Here is an 18,559-nt window from a genome sequence, read left to right as displayed (position 1 = left end):
CAACATAGTGTGGGAAAATCATGCCAAATAAACTACACTTGTCTAATCTAATCTCTTTTTTTTTTTTTTTTCTTTTTTTTTATGACACATACAAGTGTAGTTTGATGTCCTCTATTCTCCCAGATTATAAAAAACAAATTAAAATATAAGTTATAAAATAAACAATTAAAACATGACAATAATAATAATAATAATAATAATAATAATAATAATAATTATAGTAATTAATTGAAAAATATAATTATACACATATGATAAGTTCAGGGAGGTATTTAAGGAGTGGCAAGGGTGGGCTTCGGCCCCTCCCTCCCACCCCCAAAACTCAATGGTGTATATATTATATCTTCAAAGTTGTTTTTTATATATAATTATTATTAATTTGTATGTATACTTATAGTGTAAATTAATTCCGATAAATAAATCAGTGTAAAATAATTTTATATTGGTATAATTTGATTCCTATTCATATAAATTACATTAAATTTTATGTAATATTTCTTATAGAAAAATGGTCAACCCCCTGATCAATTAGTTTCTGGATCCGTCCCTGCCGAGAAGAAATATGTAATGTATAAAAATATTTAGGTGTTACGGAGATCAAAAGTATCTCCAGTGTACTAGTTAAACATACTAATAAGGAAGTTTTATCTTGAAACTTATACATTTAATATCATAAAAATATAAAAAGTTGTCATTTTAACATTAAATTTATCTTTAATTTCATTTTTTAGCATGCTTAGCAAGTGGCTCAGGTGCACTGTTTACCATGATCCTAAATCCTAATTTTATTTTCGAAAAAGTTAACATGTGCTCTAAAGACACATGTTGTTAGTATACTAGTATATGAAAATTTTATATTAAAAATTGTGCATTTCTTTTATTTCAAAGTCAAAAATTGTTTTATTCAAAGTATAATTACTATATGAAGTATCCTTACATATGCCCTAAGGACACATAGTATGACCGTTTTTATTTATAATGAGATTTTAAATTATGTTCCCACACAAGGGAAATATCTTTGTTGTTTTGTCCTACCTGTGGTTGATTCTTGTCTTTCTCATCCCGTGGGATATTCTTCTTCTCGCGGTGGTACATTTGAGGGGATCTAATTTTTTGGGGTATGCATTATTGTTTCCTTGTAGGATTATTTGTCTATTTGTTTACATTAGTGTTCATTGGATACTGGTGGAGTGCATGTACTTCTGGTACCTTTTTATTTTTTGAACCACCTCTTGTACTTCTTTAATTTTTTATATTAATATTAATATATAATATATTTGTCATTAAAAAAAAACATTCTTTTGGAAACTCACTCAGATAGTACTAAGCAAAAACAACTAGCTTTTATTATTTTAAAGATTTAATTTTACTTATTCTCATGAAATTTAATGGAAATAACTTTTAATTTACTCCCTCTTCTTTTTCTCATAATCGATAACCAATAAAAAAAAATTATGAAATTTATTTACAAAAAATCATACTTTAAATTATTATATTTTATTTTTCATAATAAATGTGATTTTTTTTCTTCTTATCATATGAAATGGAGAGAGTATATCCCAATAAAGAAAAAGCGTATATCTCACTCCATGTTTTTTTTGGTCAAGTAGTTAGCTCAACTAGTACCCATAAAATGGATAAGTAGGATGATTGATATTTGAACTTCATTCTCATGCATATAATACAATATTGTCAATTGAGCTAAACTCACGAATCATATTATTTTGCGATGATAGTGCACATTGAATGACTAACTTCAATTGAGCTAGTACTATTTAATAAATTTGTCGAACCATATCACACCTTGGGTTTAGAGTTTATAACTACAGTATGTTGTAATAACTTTTTTAAGTTAAATTATCTTGTAGACATCCATTAGAGCTAAATTTTAGATGCAAATTATTTCTCCAAATTGTCTGCTATTAATTGTTTTTCGGTGACCCTTATTAAGTTAGCTAGAGGAACAAACACAACATATTGATGATTTGATGTACTTAAAAGACCTTCTTAAAATTATTTAATTGATGTAAGGAGAGGATGAAATTTTTATAAACAACTATAAAGTGAGAAATCCACTTGTTACATACCACAAGGAAAAATATGATTGAAATTGTCAAATATGTTTATGTTATAATTATCTTTCTTTCCCTATTACTTGTTTCAAGGGAAGTTGATGGTAAGCCATTTTTATTTGCAAATTTCCTTCTTTACTTCATACACAATAGTTTAGTATCTCATTCTTGTAATATTCTTTTTTTTTTCTTTTTTTTTTCTTTTTCTTTTTCCCAATGATTATATAGCGGGTTTAAGATATGTTTATGAGATTCTGATTGTTGAACAAATTTGTATTGTTACACTCCTTACAAACCGAAGTGTATCAATTCTCGATGTAAATGTGGTAGAATTAATTCCGAATCAGATCATATACCCACATAATTTTTTATGTCCCTCATATTTATTTTAGATTTCAATTTGGTCCCTTACGTTTAAAAAGTATCAATTTGGTCCTTACATTTATTTTAGGTTTCAAGTTAGTCATTTCCGTTAGTTTTGTCACTAGTACACGTGTCAGTGAGTCCAAGTGCCACGTGTCAGTCCACATATGTAAATTGACTGCCACATGTGACAAAATTGACAGAAATGACTAACTTGAAACCTAAAATAAACGTAAGGGACCAAATTGATACTTTTTAAACGTAAGGGACAAAATTGAAACCTAAAATAAACATAAGGGACCAAATATGTAGTTAAACCTTTTTTATTTTACGACAGACCAAGAAGAGTACCCAAGTACACAAATTCTCTGATAGAATGTTCCATGAACTGTCGTTTAGTTATTGTGTTTGTTTTTACGTTATAGTTTGAAATTTTTTTCTTTTTATAATTTCAAGAACCTTGTACCTTGTACTATAAGATAAGATGACAATAATGAAATGAAATAAGGTAGCAAATAATACAGTATTACTTAGAATATATTCTCTTTTAATTTCAGAAGTATATAATATCACCATATATGACCTTCAATTCAAGCATATCACATTTTCTTTACTTCATACAAAATACTTTATCCCATTTTATCTAAATTATTATTATTTTTTCTTCATTACAGCATATAGCGAATGTGCAAGTGATTCTGATTGTCAATCCAAGCAGTGTGAAGATCCTTTCAAACCGATGTGTGTCCATCCACTCAGTGGCTTTGCACAATGTAAATGTGCTATAGTTATAGCAGAGTGGGATTAGATTTTATAGCCATATGGTTTTGTATTCAGTGCCATATACCTAAGAGAGGTTTCTAGTCGATTAGTTATTGTGTTGGTACCCTATAATTTAGTTTTTTTTTTTTTTTCTTTTTCTAATTTCAAAAGCTTTGTAGTTTTGGTTTTGTACTTTAAGATGATGATAATGAAATAAAATAAGGAGAAAAAATAAGGTAAATTTTAATATGGAATACTCTATCAAGTGGTTCATGGTACGTGGACCAGTATTTAAAAAATATTTAAAATATTATCGATAATATATGTTGATGTTTGAAAGTATAATTTAATGATTATTTTTGTTTTTATGAAAAAATAATGACTTAATTGATACCAGTTTTATTATAACAACATATAATACAGATCTAATTCGTACTGAATTGATGTTTATAATGTCATTTTTTTAATTGTAATTTTTATTTTTTAAAAAATATTATCGAAAATCGTTAATTTTTATGATGATTTTAATCAATGGTTCACGATGGATCGCTTGTTAAACCGGTCCACCGTTTTCTTTTAATAAGCAAGAAAAGCCAACCGGTCCTTACAATTCATAAACAACCTCCTTAGATACAATGAAAACAACTCAAGGGATTGTTACACCAACGGGAAAAGCCAAATTAACATTGCTCCTTAAACGACCTATGAACCAAAGTCAAGCTAGCTATATACATAATTTGGTTCACTAAAAAGAAAACATTAACAAAATCACGTCTAAAAAAATGTTATTACGTGTGACATTAGCCAAAAAAATTATATTATTTAGAATGTCTTTTTCTCTTTTAATTTCAAGAATATCACCATGGCCTTTGATAGATCACAAGTGCAAGACTTTATTGCATAGTAAAATATTAAATCCACGGAAACTTTTGCGTACTAAATATATTTTCTAATTAACATATTTAGATAAAAATATGAACTTAATTTGAAGGTTTTGATATGACTGTAATTTAATATTTAATATAAAATAAACATCCAATAGAATTATGGACTCATCACAATAATATATTCACGAACTCCAAATCATTCTTTAATGATCCTTTTACGGTTATAAAATAGTGAATTCTTTTTTATTGGTATTTTTTTTTTTATAAGCAAATTTTTTATTATAAGGGAGTACAAGGGGTACTCAAACCCTTACAACAAAAAAATTATGCACTTTGAATACAAGATATTGGATCCAAACACCAATTAGATAGAGGACAAAACACATTACGACCATATCTACCATTAAACCATATCCACGAAGAGAGTTTAATAGAGTCCAATAGCGCCGAAGAGTCAGGAATGACGCCCTGGAAAATAACGTTATTACGCATCTTCCATAGATTCCACGTAGTTGCCAACCACACCAAGTGACGAACACGCCCTTTGTCTTTCACTTTGAATAGTTCGCCGAATAACAAAAAGTGATCAATACCTTCAACATCCATTGGTGTCGATAAACCTATCCATTTAAGCACATTGCGCCACACCTCTATGCTAAAATAACAGGAAAAGAAAAGATGTGCACCATCCTCCCTATGCCGGAAACAAAACACACAAGATAGCTCAGATGGATTAGTCAAAATACCTCGGCGGTGTAAAGCCATTCTTGTAGGCAATCTATTGAGCAAAAGCCTCCATCCAAACACATCTATATATATAATTCATAAATAGTTCTCATAACCCTAATCCACTTAGACCAATCAAATTGTTTCATTTAGCCACATCATCCATTTAAATCCAAATAAACCACTCTACAATGCCACATCATTTCTACTTATATTATTATTATTATTATTATTATTATTATTATTATTTATTATTATTTTATTATTTCATCTCTATACTTTTCATATTCTACATTTATAAACTTATGACTTTTTAATATACACTCAATCTATATATATAAATCCTAGATAGTTGTGGAATTGTCTATCTAAACCCTAATCCACAAACCAATGAAAACTTTTCATTTAGCCATATCATCCACTTACATTCATTTAATGTGGGGTACTAATTGTAATTATTATTATTATTATTATTATTATTATTATTTTGGGTTATTATTCATTTACATTTTTTTGTTCATTTTATTATTTTTTGTATTTTATTGTTTTTTTTTTTCAAAAAGGTTAATGTTTTTCCTAATAATCTTTTGTCCAATCTTTGTAAATATAAAGAGTTGATCGATTGTCAGGACTACTTTCTAATGTTAGTAAAAAAAATAGATAAAATAAAGTTTACTAATGGTTGTTATGTCCTGTATGATTTTTATCATATTCGATATTTGAGTATGAGTTAAGTTGGTTTATTTTTGCTCCAATAAGTTTCAAATTAATATAAATGTCAAATTCGATAATACAGTAGTTTTTTTGTAAGAGATAATAAAGTAGTTTATCCAACTCATAATCCTCCAATGAGATTTATAATATAAATAAAAACTTATGTTTCAACATCGATTGTTTTCCATGGTCAATTATATGTTGTCATTTCCATAGTTATTTTGAAGAATGAGTTAAAGATATTGCTAATCAATGTTAATGAAGAAGATATCAAAGTAACTTCAAATCTGATGTATAAATAAGTTTTTTAAATGTATAAGCATCGATATATATAATTCCTAGATAGTTGTGCAACCACTAATCTAACCACAGTGTATGAGTATGACCATAAACCGTTTTCATAGTGACATGACAATTTATGGATTACCAACTTATTTTGGTAGATGCAATAGGATCCATTGTAATCTTTTCGAAATGTACGTATAAACACATCTTTAATATCTATCTTATATTTACATCACTTTATTATATTTTTTTTTAAGGAACATCACTTTATTATTATTATTATTATTATTATTATTATTATTTTGTTTTTATTGATGTTATTATTATAATTTTCATAATACTTATTGTTTCAATTTATACGAATGATTTTTCAACATTATAATATAAAATACCGCATAACACCCGTGCATCGCACGGGGTGTGGGACTAGTTGATTTTAGAAGGCACATCAGATTTCCAAAGCCTAGATAGAGCTTCAGTCTCATTGGCTTCCATCAACGAAACCTGAGAAGATGAAATTTTATCTTGAAACCTTTTTATTGGTATTTATTTTTCACCTCTTTATTTACCAAAACATTTTTATAAACCCAAGTGCAACACAATAGTTAACATAATCCCAATAGTAACATCAAAATCAACATAATCAAAGTCACCCCTGCAATTGCTAAATGAATCTCAATAAAAGAAAAACCAGAATCATTTTCTCATATAAAAAAGTTTTTGTTTTTTGCGTTTCAACTTCAGGGGCATGACTTGATTTTTTTTGGAGATAAAGATGACTGATGATGTTCTTTGTTTTCATTGTTTTTATTTTTAAAAAAATTTGGTTACATATTGTGTTGTTGTAATTTCTTGAGAGATACTAATAATGAAATTTTATCTTGAAACTTGTGTATTCAATGCCTTAAAAATATAAAAAAAGTTGTCTTTATAAAATTAACTTTATCTTTAATTTAATTTTTTAGCATGCTATTTCTTGTTGCTATTTACCATGACCCTAAATCCTAATTTTATTTAGGAAAAAATTAACATGTGCTCTAAAAACACTTGTTAGTGTACTAGTATATGAAAATTTTACAATATATTGAAAATTGTGCATTTTTTTAGAGTAAAAAATTATTTTATTCAAGGTATAATTACTATATGAAGTATCCTTATGTGCCCTAAGGACATATAGTATGACCGTTTTATTTATAATGAGCTTTTAAATTAATTATGTTTCCGCACAAGGGAAATGTTCAGGCTTTATCCTTCTTTTGGAAACTCACTTAGATACTAAGCAAAAACAACTAACTTTTATTATTATTAAAATTTATTTTTACTTATTCTCATGAAATTTATTATAAATTGCAGTTAATTTACTTTCTCTTCTTTTTCTTATAATCAATCACCAATAAACCTTTCTTACATCTTCTCATGAAATTTATTTACAAAAAATCATACTTTAAATTATTATATTTTATTTTTCTTAATAAATTTGGTTTTTTTCTTCTTATAATATGAAACGAAGAGAGTATATCTCATTCCATGTTGTTGTTGTTGTTTTCTTTTTTTAAGTAACCTAGTGACTAAAAATTTCATCTATAAGGTGGATAAGTGATATGATCGGGATTTGAACCTTAACCCCGTACATATATAATGCAATGTCTTAACCACATTGAAGGACTAAAGTAAAGAGTCTTATAATTATGTTGTAATAATATTTTAAAGTTAAATTATCTTGTAAACATCCATTAGAGCTTTTTAGTAGATCTAAATTATTTCTCCAAATTGTCTTGTAAGGAAACATATCTATTAATTAATGAATTCTTTCAATTGGTATGTTTTTCGGTGACCCCTTTATTAAGTTAGCTAGAGGGACAATGCAAACACAACATATTGATGTATTTAAAAGACCTTAAATAATTTAAAACTATTTAATTGATGTAAAGAGAGGATGAAATTTTTATAAACTATAAAGTGAGAAATCCACTTGTTACATACAACAAAGAAAAATATGGCTGAAATTGTCAAATATATTTATGTTATAATTATCTTTCTTTCCCTATTACTTGTTTCAAGGGAAGTTGATGGTAAGCCACTTTTATCATTTGTAAATTTCCTTTACTTCATACACAATATTGTGTTGTTACATTATAGTTTGATATTTTTTCTTTTTATAATTTCAAGAACCTTGTAGTTTTAGTTTTGTATAAAATTATGATCATGAAATGAAATAAAAAAGTAAGTAATATTACTTAGAATGTCTTCTCTTTTAATTTCGGAGAGGTATCGTCGCGACCTTGAATTCAAACATATCACATTTTTTTAAATTCATACAAAATATTTTATCTCATTTTATCTACATTAATTTCTTTTTCTTTTTTTCTTCATTACAGGATGTACAGGAGATATTGAATGTAAACGGAAAATGTGGTGTCCCAGTCCTTCAAAACCAATGTGTTTATATCCAATGTGTGTATGTGCTATAATAAAGATTATAGTGAAATGATTAGATTTTGTATGGAGAGTGCCATACCTAAGAGAGGACATGATTGCCCTTCTAGTCAATTAGTTGTTGTATTGGTACCCTATAATTTAGAATTTTTTGCTTTATTTAATTTCTAAAGTCTTGTAGTTTTGGTTTTGTACTTTAAGATGATGATAATGAAATAAAATAAGGAAAATATTATTTAGAACATCTTCTTCTCTTTTAATTTCAAGGATATCACCACGGTTCATAATATTATTTAGAATATTATTTAGAACATCTTCTTTAAGATGATGATAGGCCACAAGTGCATGACTTTATGGCGTAGTAAAATATTGAATTTACGGAAACTTTTGCTTATTAAATACTACTTCGGCTTTATTTATAAGCAAAAATTACTTTTTAGATTCATTAAAAAATCAATGTATCTGGTCTGTATTTAGACGAGATACATTGACTTTTCAATAAATTTGAAAAGTAACTTTTGCTTATAAATAAGGCTGGAGGAAGTATATTTTCTAACATAATTAGATAAAAATATTATGAACTTCGAAGGTTTTGATATGACTTTAATTTAGAAAATATGACGAATCCATAATTCTATGAGATGTTTATTTTATGGAGAAAGATTAAATTACATCAGTGTAATTTTAAAAAAGTTACCCTCATTAATATCCCTTGATTTTATTTTAATCTAATGGTTATTAAAGAGTCACTTGTATACTCACATAATTCGATTAATAAATTAAAGATTTTTCTTTTTATTTTCTAACCTTTCTTTTTTGTCGTTATATTCCTCTTAACTTTTTTCTGCAACTTTCCCCATAGTTCACACTCAAGCTTTGGTCATTCATCAACGCTCAATTTTTGGACATAATTTTTTTATTTTGGTTTTTAACTTTGTCTCTTTGCTAAGAATTGTTGTTAATTTGTACAAATTATTATGGAACATATGTGCTGATATTAATACTTCGCAGGGATGATCGGCTAATATACATAGTATAGTACTACGCAATTTCTCTCTGTTTTTTTTTACAAAGTACCACACATTTCTTAAATATATAAGAAATAACAAATTCCATTTTATGCAATAAAAGAATTTCGCATACCATTTTCCTCAGCAACTGAAGCAGCAACGTAGTTGTTTTTCTTAATTGCTTCTTTTGCAAATCCTTTCTTTTGACAAAAGTCTCAAAGGAATATAGCGAAAAGAAAGGAAGGTAAGAAAATAAAAAAGGAGATTATTTAATTTATTAATGGAATTATGTGAGTATATAAGTGATTCTGTAATAGCCATTTGATTAAAATAAGATAAAATGATATTAATGAGTGTAACTTTTTTTAAAATTACACTTGTGTAATTTGATCTATTCCTTTATTTTATATTAAATATCATAAGAATATATTTACAAATTCTAAATCCTAGATTATATGCATCATTGTGATTATCCAATCCAACTCTATTTGAATAATATATATACCGACTTCTTCGTATGGACCAAGATACATATCGTCCGATATTAAATGCCTTTTAACCCCAATACTACAATAACATACTTAAAATGTTGCTTGTTCTGGACTGGGCCTCGAGCCCATTATTTTAGGAAAATCCATAGATCTATGAGCATAAGCCCAAGTAACTAGCGACTCACAAACTCCATCTCTCGAATACCAACGGTCAAGACGCTCGACGCATCGTAACGGCCGTCCACCGGAATGATGAGCATTAACTGCTCATCATGGCTTTTCTAGTTGTTTTCCAGCAGCTACTTGATGGTCATTAATATCATCAAGGGCTTGACCCAGCACTGAGGGCTATATATACACACCTCATTGCCATTTGCAAGGTACGTATCATTTTAGCACAGAAAATCATCAATCCACACCTAACTGACTTGAGCGTCGGAATGCCTGCAGGTACACAACCCCCTCCGTTTCAACAAGAATCTTCGAGAACAAACGTCGGCGCGGTCGCACATTCTGATCAGGTAAGATCATTGCTTGTGTACAATAGGGTTGAATTGAGATTGTTTGGAAATTCCTTAAAGAAAAAGATAAAGAATTAGAATTATATATGGAAAATATATCAAGGACTATCACAATTTTTTTTAATGTTTACAAAAAAAAAGCTAAAATGACATATGGGATGGTGATGGTGGTGAGAATATATTTTGTTTTTGACCAATGGTGAGAACATTTTCTCGGTACAAGGTGATGAGAATATTATATTTAATTGACCATGTTTTTCCTATAAAATGATATTTAATTGACCACCTAATTTTCAACGTTTGTGTGCCATGACAAAATTGGATATTCACATTCAAAACGTCACATATTATATTTTAACCACAGTATCATTAGCCTTTGTTTAAGATTATATTATGGTTTTCACACCCTCAAAGCATCATCAATAAATCAATATACACCATACACAACAAAATCTCAATCAAATTCTAAATCTTTCTACTTGTGTTTATGGAGAAACAACTTAAGGTGAAGATATTACCAGAAACATATCCATTCAGTCCAAGAATGGATTACAAATCCAACCAAGAGAACGCAGCAACCCCTCATTGTTGGAATGGATCAGTTTCTTGCCCAAATAGTCCATTGGCATCTATGATTTCAAATGCGGACGAACTTTCTCCACCGTCTGCATTTTTAAAAAGCCAAACATATTTTCGGAACCATAGTTCCGGACAAAATATTTTATCTAGAAATAGAAATGCATCTCCAGAAAACACAAAATTTGTGGTTTTTGCAGATGCGAATTCAAACATCCAAAGAAGACATGTTGGGGTTTTGAAAAATTTCACTCATGAGAGTGAAACTATAAAACCAATTTATAATTGCAATAATAATTGTGCAGAAATTGATTTTGACCCAACTTCGCCAAAAATATCTTGCATGGGACATATCACATACAAGAATAAACCGATCAAAAAAGGAAAAGGTGTAGAGGAAAAGGAGCATGTTACCACGTTTCGAAGAATGTTTTTAAATGCGAGGAAGAAGCAAAAAAGGAGGGAATGAAATGTGATGCATACAGAATTTGATCAAGAAAGTGTATGTTTGGATAAATTGTATGTTTGGATTTTCGATGACTAGCTAAAATCGATTCTAGTTTTAATTATTATTTTGTTTTTCTAATTAATTTTTAAGTTTTTGATCTTTTAATAAGTTTATCTCCGTTAGTCAAAACGGTATTATTTGTCTATTTTTAACATGAAATATATAAGGTGGACTAACATTGTATATGATCCCACCATAGATCTGAATTTTTTTTTAACTTTAACAGTTTGATCTTGTTGTAAAAATCGAACTAAATAAACATTGAAATTGAACTGAACGAACACTGAAATCGAAACTGAACAAAGAGTGATTGAACAAAAATTGAACGAAAACTGAAGCTTTATTGATTTGAATCAAGAGTGAAGGATGGGAGGAAATGAGAGGGTTGGGATCTAGGATTCATTGATTTGGAATTTTGAGATGCAAAGAAAGTTTGAATCTGTATATGTAACATAATACTATTAAAGCAAAATAAACTTTTAAAAAGCCATGCGAGTTGTTTTGAATAAATGTTTATAAGTAAGAGATAATACTCACCTTACAAATCGATTTTGTAGTAATGAGTTAAGCCCAACACCTATTTCTAAGATTGTTAAAATTAAAACAATTAGTGATGTTTATGTTAGATTACTTATAAAGTTGATCCACCGTATACATTTGAGGTTAAAAATTAGCGGAAATGACCTTTTTAATTGAGCAGAGGTAAATTTAAGGGATCAAATGCTTATTAATTAAGGGAGCAAAAAGATAATTAAGCCTTGATTATTGCAAAATTGATTTTGATAGAATGAATTTTGGGTAAAATTGTGTTGCCTCATTGTTCATTTATTATTGTGGACAGAGATAGATTTAAAAAGTTGAATTACTCATATTTTTTTTTTTTTTGACTAAAAATAAAGGATATTCATTCATTCAAACTGATAGAGTATATCGATGTAATACAAATTTAAATTTGTTAAAAACAAAAATGATGAATCTGCAAACAAACTCACAGCATCCATGTTAATAGCATAAAACGACAAATTACATAAGCCTACATATATGACTATATTGAAGTGTCTGGAATGTCCATGCCTCCAGATCTGCAGCGTTGATGACACAAAAGTCGACATTGGATAGATTTGCACTTGATCGGATCTAATCCTTTAACCTGAAACAAATAAACACCGCACAAAGACGGGAAAACAAAATACACCGCACAGAGACGGCACAACAGAATACACCGCACAAGGACGGGATAACAAATAACACAAAACCAAACAAATATGTGAAAAATCACACTTATTTAATAACGAGAAAGAAAAAACAATTTGGAGGGGTAATTTTAGGTCAAGATTTGACCTGAAATCACCCCTCTTTGATAAACTAAGAAGAAGAAAAAATGTGACGGCAGGGTCAGAGCTTTACTCATATTTTTTATTGTCAAAATGAAACTTTGAAACTTTTCTACATAGTAGTTTCATTTTAGTCGTTCTTATATTCTTTGAAACTCATATTGTACGCAAAGGAATGCCAATAACATGTTTTTGGATTCTTAGTAATTTTCATGTTTTTCCGACTTTTAGTGGCGATTTGTTGACCTTTTAACTACATCTCATCATTAAGAAATGGTTTCCCTATCATAAAATCTTAAACTTCAAGAACTTTTTTTTTTTTGGTAGAGAAACTTCAAGATACTTTAAAAGGCATCAAATACACTTCCTTCTTCAAATTCTCTTGATTTATTCATGTTAAACAAAAAAAAATCAAAATATTCTAATTAACTTAAATAAAAAAATAATTTATTTAATAAAAATACCATTAATAAAACCTATGCATATTTACATGTAGTAATTAATGTTATCTCTATCCTTCAATCTAGCATTGAACAACCAGGGTCGACCCGATATAATTAGAGACATAAAACATATTTTATTATAAGGTTTTTTTTTTAAGAAGCTAAATTAGCCCACCATAATTGGCACCAAAGAGAATCGTGCCTCAGACCTCAAGAGGAGCACACTCTCAGGTCTCAAGCCAATACCAATGCACCAACCCAAGTGGGTTTAAAATAAAAAACAGTTATTAACAATAGACTTTTGTGAAAAATATATAAAAATTAAATATTTTTAATGCCGAGTTTTTAGTTTTTTTTTTGTTTTATAACCCTCTAGTTCCTAGGAGAAAAGAGCCATAATATTCCAGAGTTCGGCCGTGAGATAAATAAAGTCTGGCCAAAAAATTGTTCCACAGAGAAATCGAACATGGGTTCTCCCAAAATCCATCATTTTTGGTGAAGCTCACTTAACCACTTGAGTTTAGTCTTATGAATTTGAGATCTCAACTTTATTACCAATTAAACTAAAAAATTATTTAAAATTTAAATATCATATTTTATACTTTTTTTAAACCTTTTTCAATCTAAAAAAATACAACTTTTTTAAAACCTTTTTCAATCTAAAATTTTGGAGTCTAAAATCCTTACTTGAGTTGTTTGACCTTAAACCGACTCGGCAAACATCAATAACCGTAAGAAGAAAAAAACCAAAAAACCAAAAACGGAAGCATATTCCGTTAAATATAAAACGGAGGCATTAAAAGAAATATGACCGTTGTACAGACAGAGATTCAAAAAATTGAACTGTTTAAAACTTGGCACATTTTAAATTAAATATTAATTAATTAAAAAAAAGAATAACATCATCATAAACAATAATGAAGCCAGTTCCCACAAAGGAAAAAAATCTAAAACCTTAACTTTACTTTTTCTTCGCATTTCAAACACAATTCTTCAATTCTTCACTACAACATCAACACCAACATGGAAACTACAACCCAATTGGACAAACCAATTGAAGACAAAGAAAACGTTGTACAATTAGAAATTGAAGAAGAAAAGGTTGTTGTTGTTCAAAAGGAACAAGAAGAAGAAGAAGAATCTCACCCTTATGCATTTCATGTTTCGGGTCCGAGAAATTTGGTTAATTTGAATTGGAGAGATCTTATTAGTTCTAGTTGGTGAGTACCCATTTCATATATTGCCTTTTTATATCCAAATTTGGTTTAAAGTTTGCATTTTGATTTATGGGTTTAGGGTAAATTATCTTTGGTTCGATTCAATTTTGAATTTTTTTTAGGTTGGATTTATTATTTTGAGATTTTAATTTGAAGTGGGAAATTTCAGAAAATGGGTTTTGAGATTTGAGTATAAAGTTTCAAACTTTACAAATGGGGTTTATTGCGAAATTTTGAATCTTAAGGGTTTTGATTGAAGGAACTGACATAAAGGGGATACATAATTAGGTTTATTAATTGAGATTTGTTTATCATAGTTAATTTTTGGTGGGTTTCTAGAATCTTTGTGATGTGCATTCCAAATTATAGATAAACTTTGGATAATCTGATTCCCTATTTATTTGTTGCCTTATTTGTTTTGTATCCGGAATCTAATTTTGGGATCTGATTTCAAGCATTTTATTTATTATTTAACAATAACTAACAATATGCATGTGATTATTTATGCTAGGATTAATCTACTGCAAAGAGTTGGAATTAGCCATTAACTAAGCCACTGGGTTCGGTCTAGTGGTGAGAGGTTTGGGTAGTACGTAATAGGTTCTGGGTTCGATTCTAGATCACTATAAAAAAAAACAATAACCTAAAACAATTTTTTTATTTTTTTTTGCATAAATTGGTTCTAAATTTATTGTTTAGTTTGTGATTTGGATAAAAGACATTTGAATTTCATGAACTAATTTTTATCAGTTTCACTGTATTATCAGAAATGTACATGAACCTGTGAAGACCGGTTTAATTTTCTGGGTTTAATTTTCTGTATTTATTTCTGCATCAATTTTATACAAGTATCCTAATTGAGTTGATTATCATACGAGTTTTATAACATTGTGTCAGATTATCATGTTACTAGAAATTCCAGCCATAGTTACCTTATTCTTCATTTGCCATCTTAAATTTGGTGAAAAATAAGTCATTAGATGTCAAAAAATGTGTCGGAGTGTCGTGTAAGTATGAGACACTGACACATGTCACACACCTTCAATTTGAACTGTTGGTATTCATACAATTACTTATAACTAATTTATTATATAATGCAGGAAGGATGCAAATTACAAGAGAACTGTCATTGCTTGTTTCATACAGGCAGTATACTTGCTTGAAATTGATCGACAAGAGAAACGACAACCAGAAAACGCTCTAGCTCCAAACTGGTGGATTCCCTTCAAGTACAAGTTAACACAAACATTGATTGACGAAAGAGATGGTTCAATATTCGGTGCAATACTCGAATGGGACAGATCAGCGGCAATGTCCGATTTAGTATTAATCAGACCAAGTGGTGCACCAAAAGCTGTTTTAGCACTAAGAGGAACTTTACTCAAAAGCCTAACGATGCGAAGAGACATCGAAGATGACCTCAGGTTCCTCGCTTGGGAAAGCTTAAAAGGTTCTGTAAGGTTCAAAGTAGCTTTAGAGACACTAAAATCAGTTGCTGATGCATATGGAAGTAGCAATGTTTGTGTAGCAGGACATTCATTAGGAGCGGGTTTCGCACTTCAGGTTGGAAAATCATTAGCGAAAGAAGGTATTTACGTCGAAACACATTTATTCAATCCACCTTCTGTATCATTAGCTATGAGTCTAAGAAACATCGGAGAAAAAGCCGAGTTAGCATGGAAGAGAATTAAATCTATGATTCCTTCAAGAAACCAAGAAGCTAATAACAATGATGGCAACGACAATAAGAAGAGTTGGATGATGCCATGGTTAACTAGTTTGAAGAATCATAATTTTGGAGTTGGAAAATGGGTTCCTCATCTTTATGTGAACAATAGTGACTATATATGTTGTTCATATAATGATGAACCTAATAAATCAAATGAGAAAAATGATGGTGGTGATAGTAACAAGGAAAATGTTGGTCCAAATAATAATAATGGTTGTCATGTTGCTGCAAAAGTGTTTGTTGTGAATAAGGAAAAGCAGAAGTTTCATGAAGCTCATGGATTGGAACAATGGTGGTCTAATGATTCACAGCTTCAGCAGACTATTCATACTAGTAAACTCATAAGCAGACAGCTTAAATCTTTGTATACAAGTGGTGGTGGAAGTGGTTCTTCTTCTCCTCAAGTATTGCAGGGAAAGACAAGTAAATAAGCATTTAATCTCATTGTTTCCAAAGTGAATTCTTTATATACATTTTTGCATGTGATGATATCTTGTTAATGTTTCTTTTTTGTTGGTTTTTCTGGTTTATATTGTTGGACATGTTGGAGCAATTCAGTATCTTATAATAATATGTAAGTCATTCTTCTGTAATTGCAGCCTTATAGTTTCAAACCAAGAAAATGATCTGTTTTACATATATTTTTCTTTTTAACTGAGCTACTATGCTGGCTTGTTTACATACATTTTTTTATCAATAGGAATAGGAATTGAACTCGAATACCTTGGAGTTTACAACGCTTACACACGCTACATGTCATCCACTTGCGCTAGACTCATTCTAGACCGCCGATGGTGGTTTGTTTACATGCTATTGTGAAAAATTCTGAGCCAGAACATTTTTCTTCTTCGCCTAGTAAAGTATAGGAGAATTTATTTTTGTGCCCCTGAGATAGGGTTGGGAATAGGCCAGGCGGCCTACAGGGGCCTTTGGCTTGGCCTGTATAAGCCTGGCCTGGCCTGGCCTGATTATTAAAAATGCCAGACTTAGGCTTTGAAAACGGCCTGTTTACATAAATAGGCCAGGCTTAGGCTTCTAAAAAGGCCTACGAAGCCTGATAGGCCGGCCTGTTTATAATAATAATTATTTATATAATATTATTATTTATATCTTATAAAAAAATATTATTTATAATAATTATTATTTTTCGTAATCGTATTTATTATTTTATTAGTTTTTAATTATTGTGTTAATCATATTATTAGCTTTTTCTTAATGTTGTAGAAATTATAAAAATTTAAATGTAAATTTTTTAAGGCCTGTTTAGCCTATTTAAAAAAACTATATAGAGAAGCTTTAATGTAACACATGCTTTTAAACAGGCTACAAGGCCAGGCCAGGCTTTTAAAAGGCTCAGGCCAGGCCAAAAAAAATAACATTTGATAGGCCGCAGGCCAGGCTCAGGCCTGAAAAAAAATCATAGGCCAGGCTTAGGCCTGTCAAGGCCTGGCCTGGCCTGGCCTGTTCCCAACCCTACCCTGAGATTACCAAAATAGCTCATCTGCTACTTAAGTAGCAAATTAGCGGGTGTAAAATTTTGAAAATTTCATGTAAGGGATTTTTTTTTTTTTATTTCTCATTTTTATAACATCTACTACTTAATTAACAGAAAGGTAAAATGTGAAAATAAAAAAGCACGCAAAAGTATAGGTGCGCCAAAAGAAGTCTGATATATTTTCACCCTTATATACATACCCTACCTAAGTAAGTCACAAGAAATTGTGGGGAAGCTTGATATATTTTCACCCTTATATATACATCATAAAATTTATTTGTATCCACCTTGCCTAGTTTGTATGGATAATTTCCCAATATCAATGTACCCCATCTTCCAATCTATAATATGATATATTTTGTTGGGTATATTTAGTGTGCATGTACACATCAATTAAAAGTTTAAAACTTACCAAGGTTTGTGTACTCGAATGAAAAGTATATATAAGTCAATTTATGAAGCTAAATAAAATATTATATAAGCATGATCTTGTATACATGGTTTGTTGGCCTCACGGAGGCAGAAATTGTTATAAGACAAAGGATAATTTATGAGGTAGAAGGACTTATTAGGCACGCTATCAATTAATGATTCAATTTTTTGTTTTCTTTCTGCCTCTCTTAAGTTTACTCTTGAGTCTAAATCAACATAATTGTTGGGTACAATAGTCCAAATTATCATTTAAACAAAATATTATATACCAAAGAATGTGACATCAAAAAACAAAATCCTTTATCATTTCCACATTATCAAACCTATTAACAACTCAATAGAAATATAATACACTATCCATATAGGTAAGCTGAGAAATTCTGAAGACTACCAATTAAGAAGTCCAAAGTTAAAACTTTGAAAACGAACATAACCTATACTAATGTGTTTGTCTATACAAAAGAAAGAAGAAGAAAATTATGAAGTAAAATTAATTACCTAAGAGGTAGGAAGAAGTCATTCCATTTGTCATGGTTGTACAATTCAAACCGTTAAATC

At 29.4% G+C, this 18,559-nt stretch overlaps 2 protein-coding genes and 2 long non-coding RNA genes across 4 annotated transcripts; 3 read left to right on the top strand and 1 right to left on the bottom strand.

The window, feature by feature from the left end:
- The first annotated feature begins 1,851 nt into the window (after positions 1-1,851).
- LOC123917241 lies at positions 1,852-3,446 on the top strand. Its single transcript, XR_006812414.1, has 2 exons — positions 1,852-2,176; positions 3,110-3,446. It is a non-coding gene; the product is annotated as an uncharacterized LOC123917241 (long non-coding RNA).
- Positions 3,447-4,408: 962 nt separating this feature from the next.
- LOC123915271 lies at positions 4,409-4,849 on the bottom strand. The gene has a single exon (XM_045966409.1). The coding sequence runs from the start codon at positions 4,847-4,849 to the stop codon at positions 4,409-4,411; it is 441 nt and encodes a 146-aa protein (XP_045822365.1).
- A 2,643-nt stretch (positions 4,850-7,492) lies between these two features.
- LOC123917240 lies at positions 7,493-8,298 on the top strand. Its single transcript, XR_006812413.1, has 2 exons — positions 7,493-7,881; positions 8,188-8,298. It is a non-coding gene; the product is annotated as an uncharacterized LOC123917240 (long non-coding RNA).
- Positions 8,299-14,041: 5,743 nt separating this feature from the next.
- Positions 14,042-16,937, top strand: LOC123917239 (GDSL esterase/lipase At4g10955-like). The gene is made up of 4 exons (XM_045968911.1): positions 14,042-14,348; positions 15,446-16,497; positions 16,633-16,648; positions 16,775-16,937. The coding sequence occupies exons 1-4, from the start codon at positions 14,152-14,154 to the stop codon at positions 16,785-16,787; spliced, it is 1,278 nt and encodes a 425-aa protein (XP_045824867.1). The 5' UTR covers positions 14,042-14,151; the 3' UTR covers positions 16,788-16,937.
- The last annotated feature ends 1,622 nt before the right edge of the window (positions 16,938-18,559 follow it).

Source organism: Trifolium pratense, linkage group LG3, assembly GCF_020283565.1.
Source record: "Trifolium pratense cultivar HEN17-A07 linkage group LG3, ARS_RC_1.1, whole genome shotgun sequence".
Lineage (NCBI taxonomy): Eukaryota > Viridiplantae > Streptophyta > Magnoliopsida > Fabales > Fabaceae > Trifolium > Trifolium pratense.
This window is presented reverse-complemented; position numbering and strand designations above follow the sequence as displayed.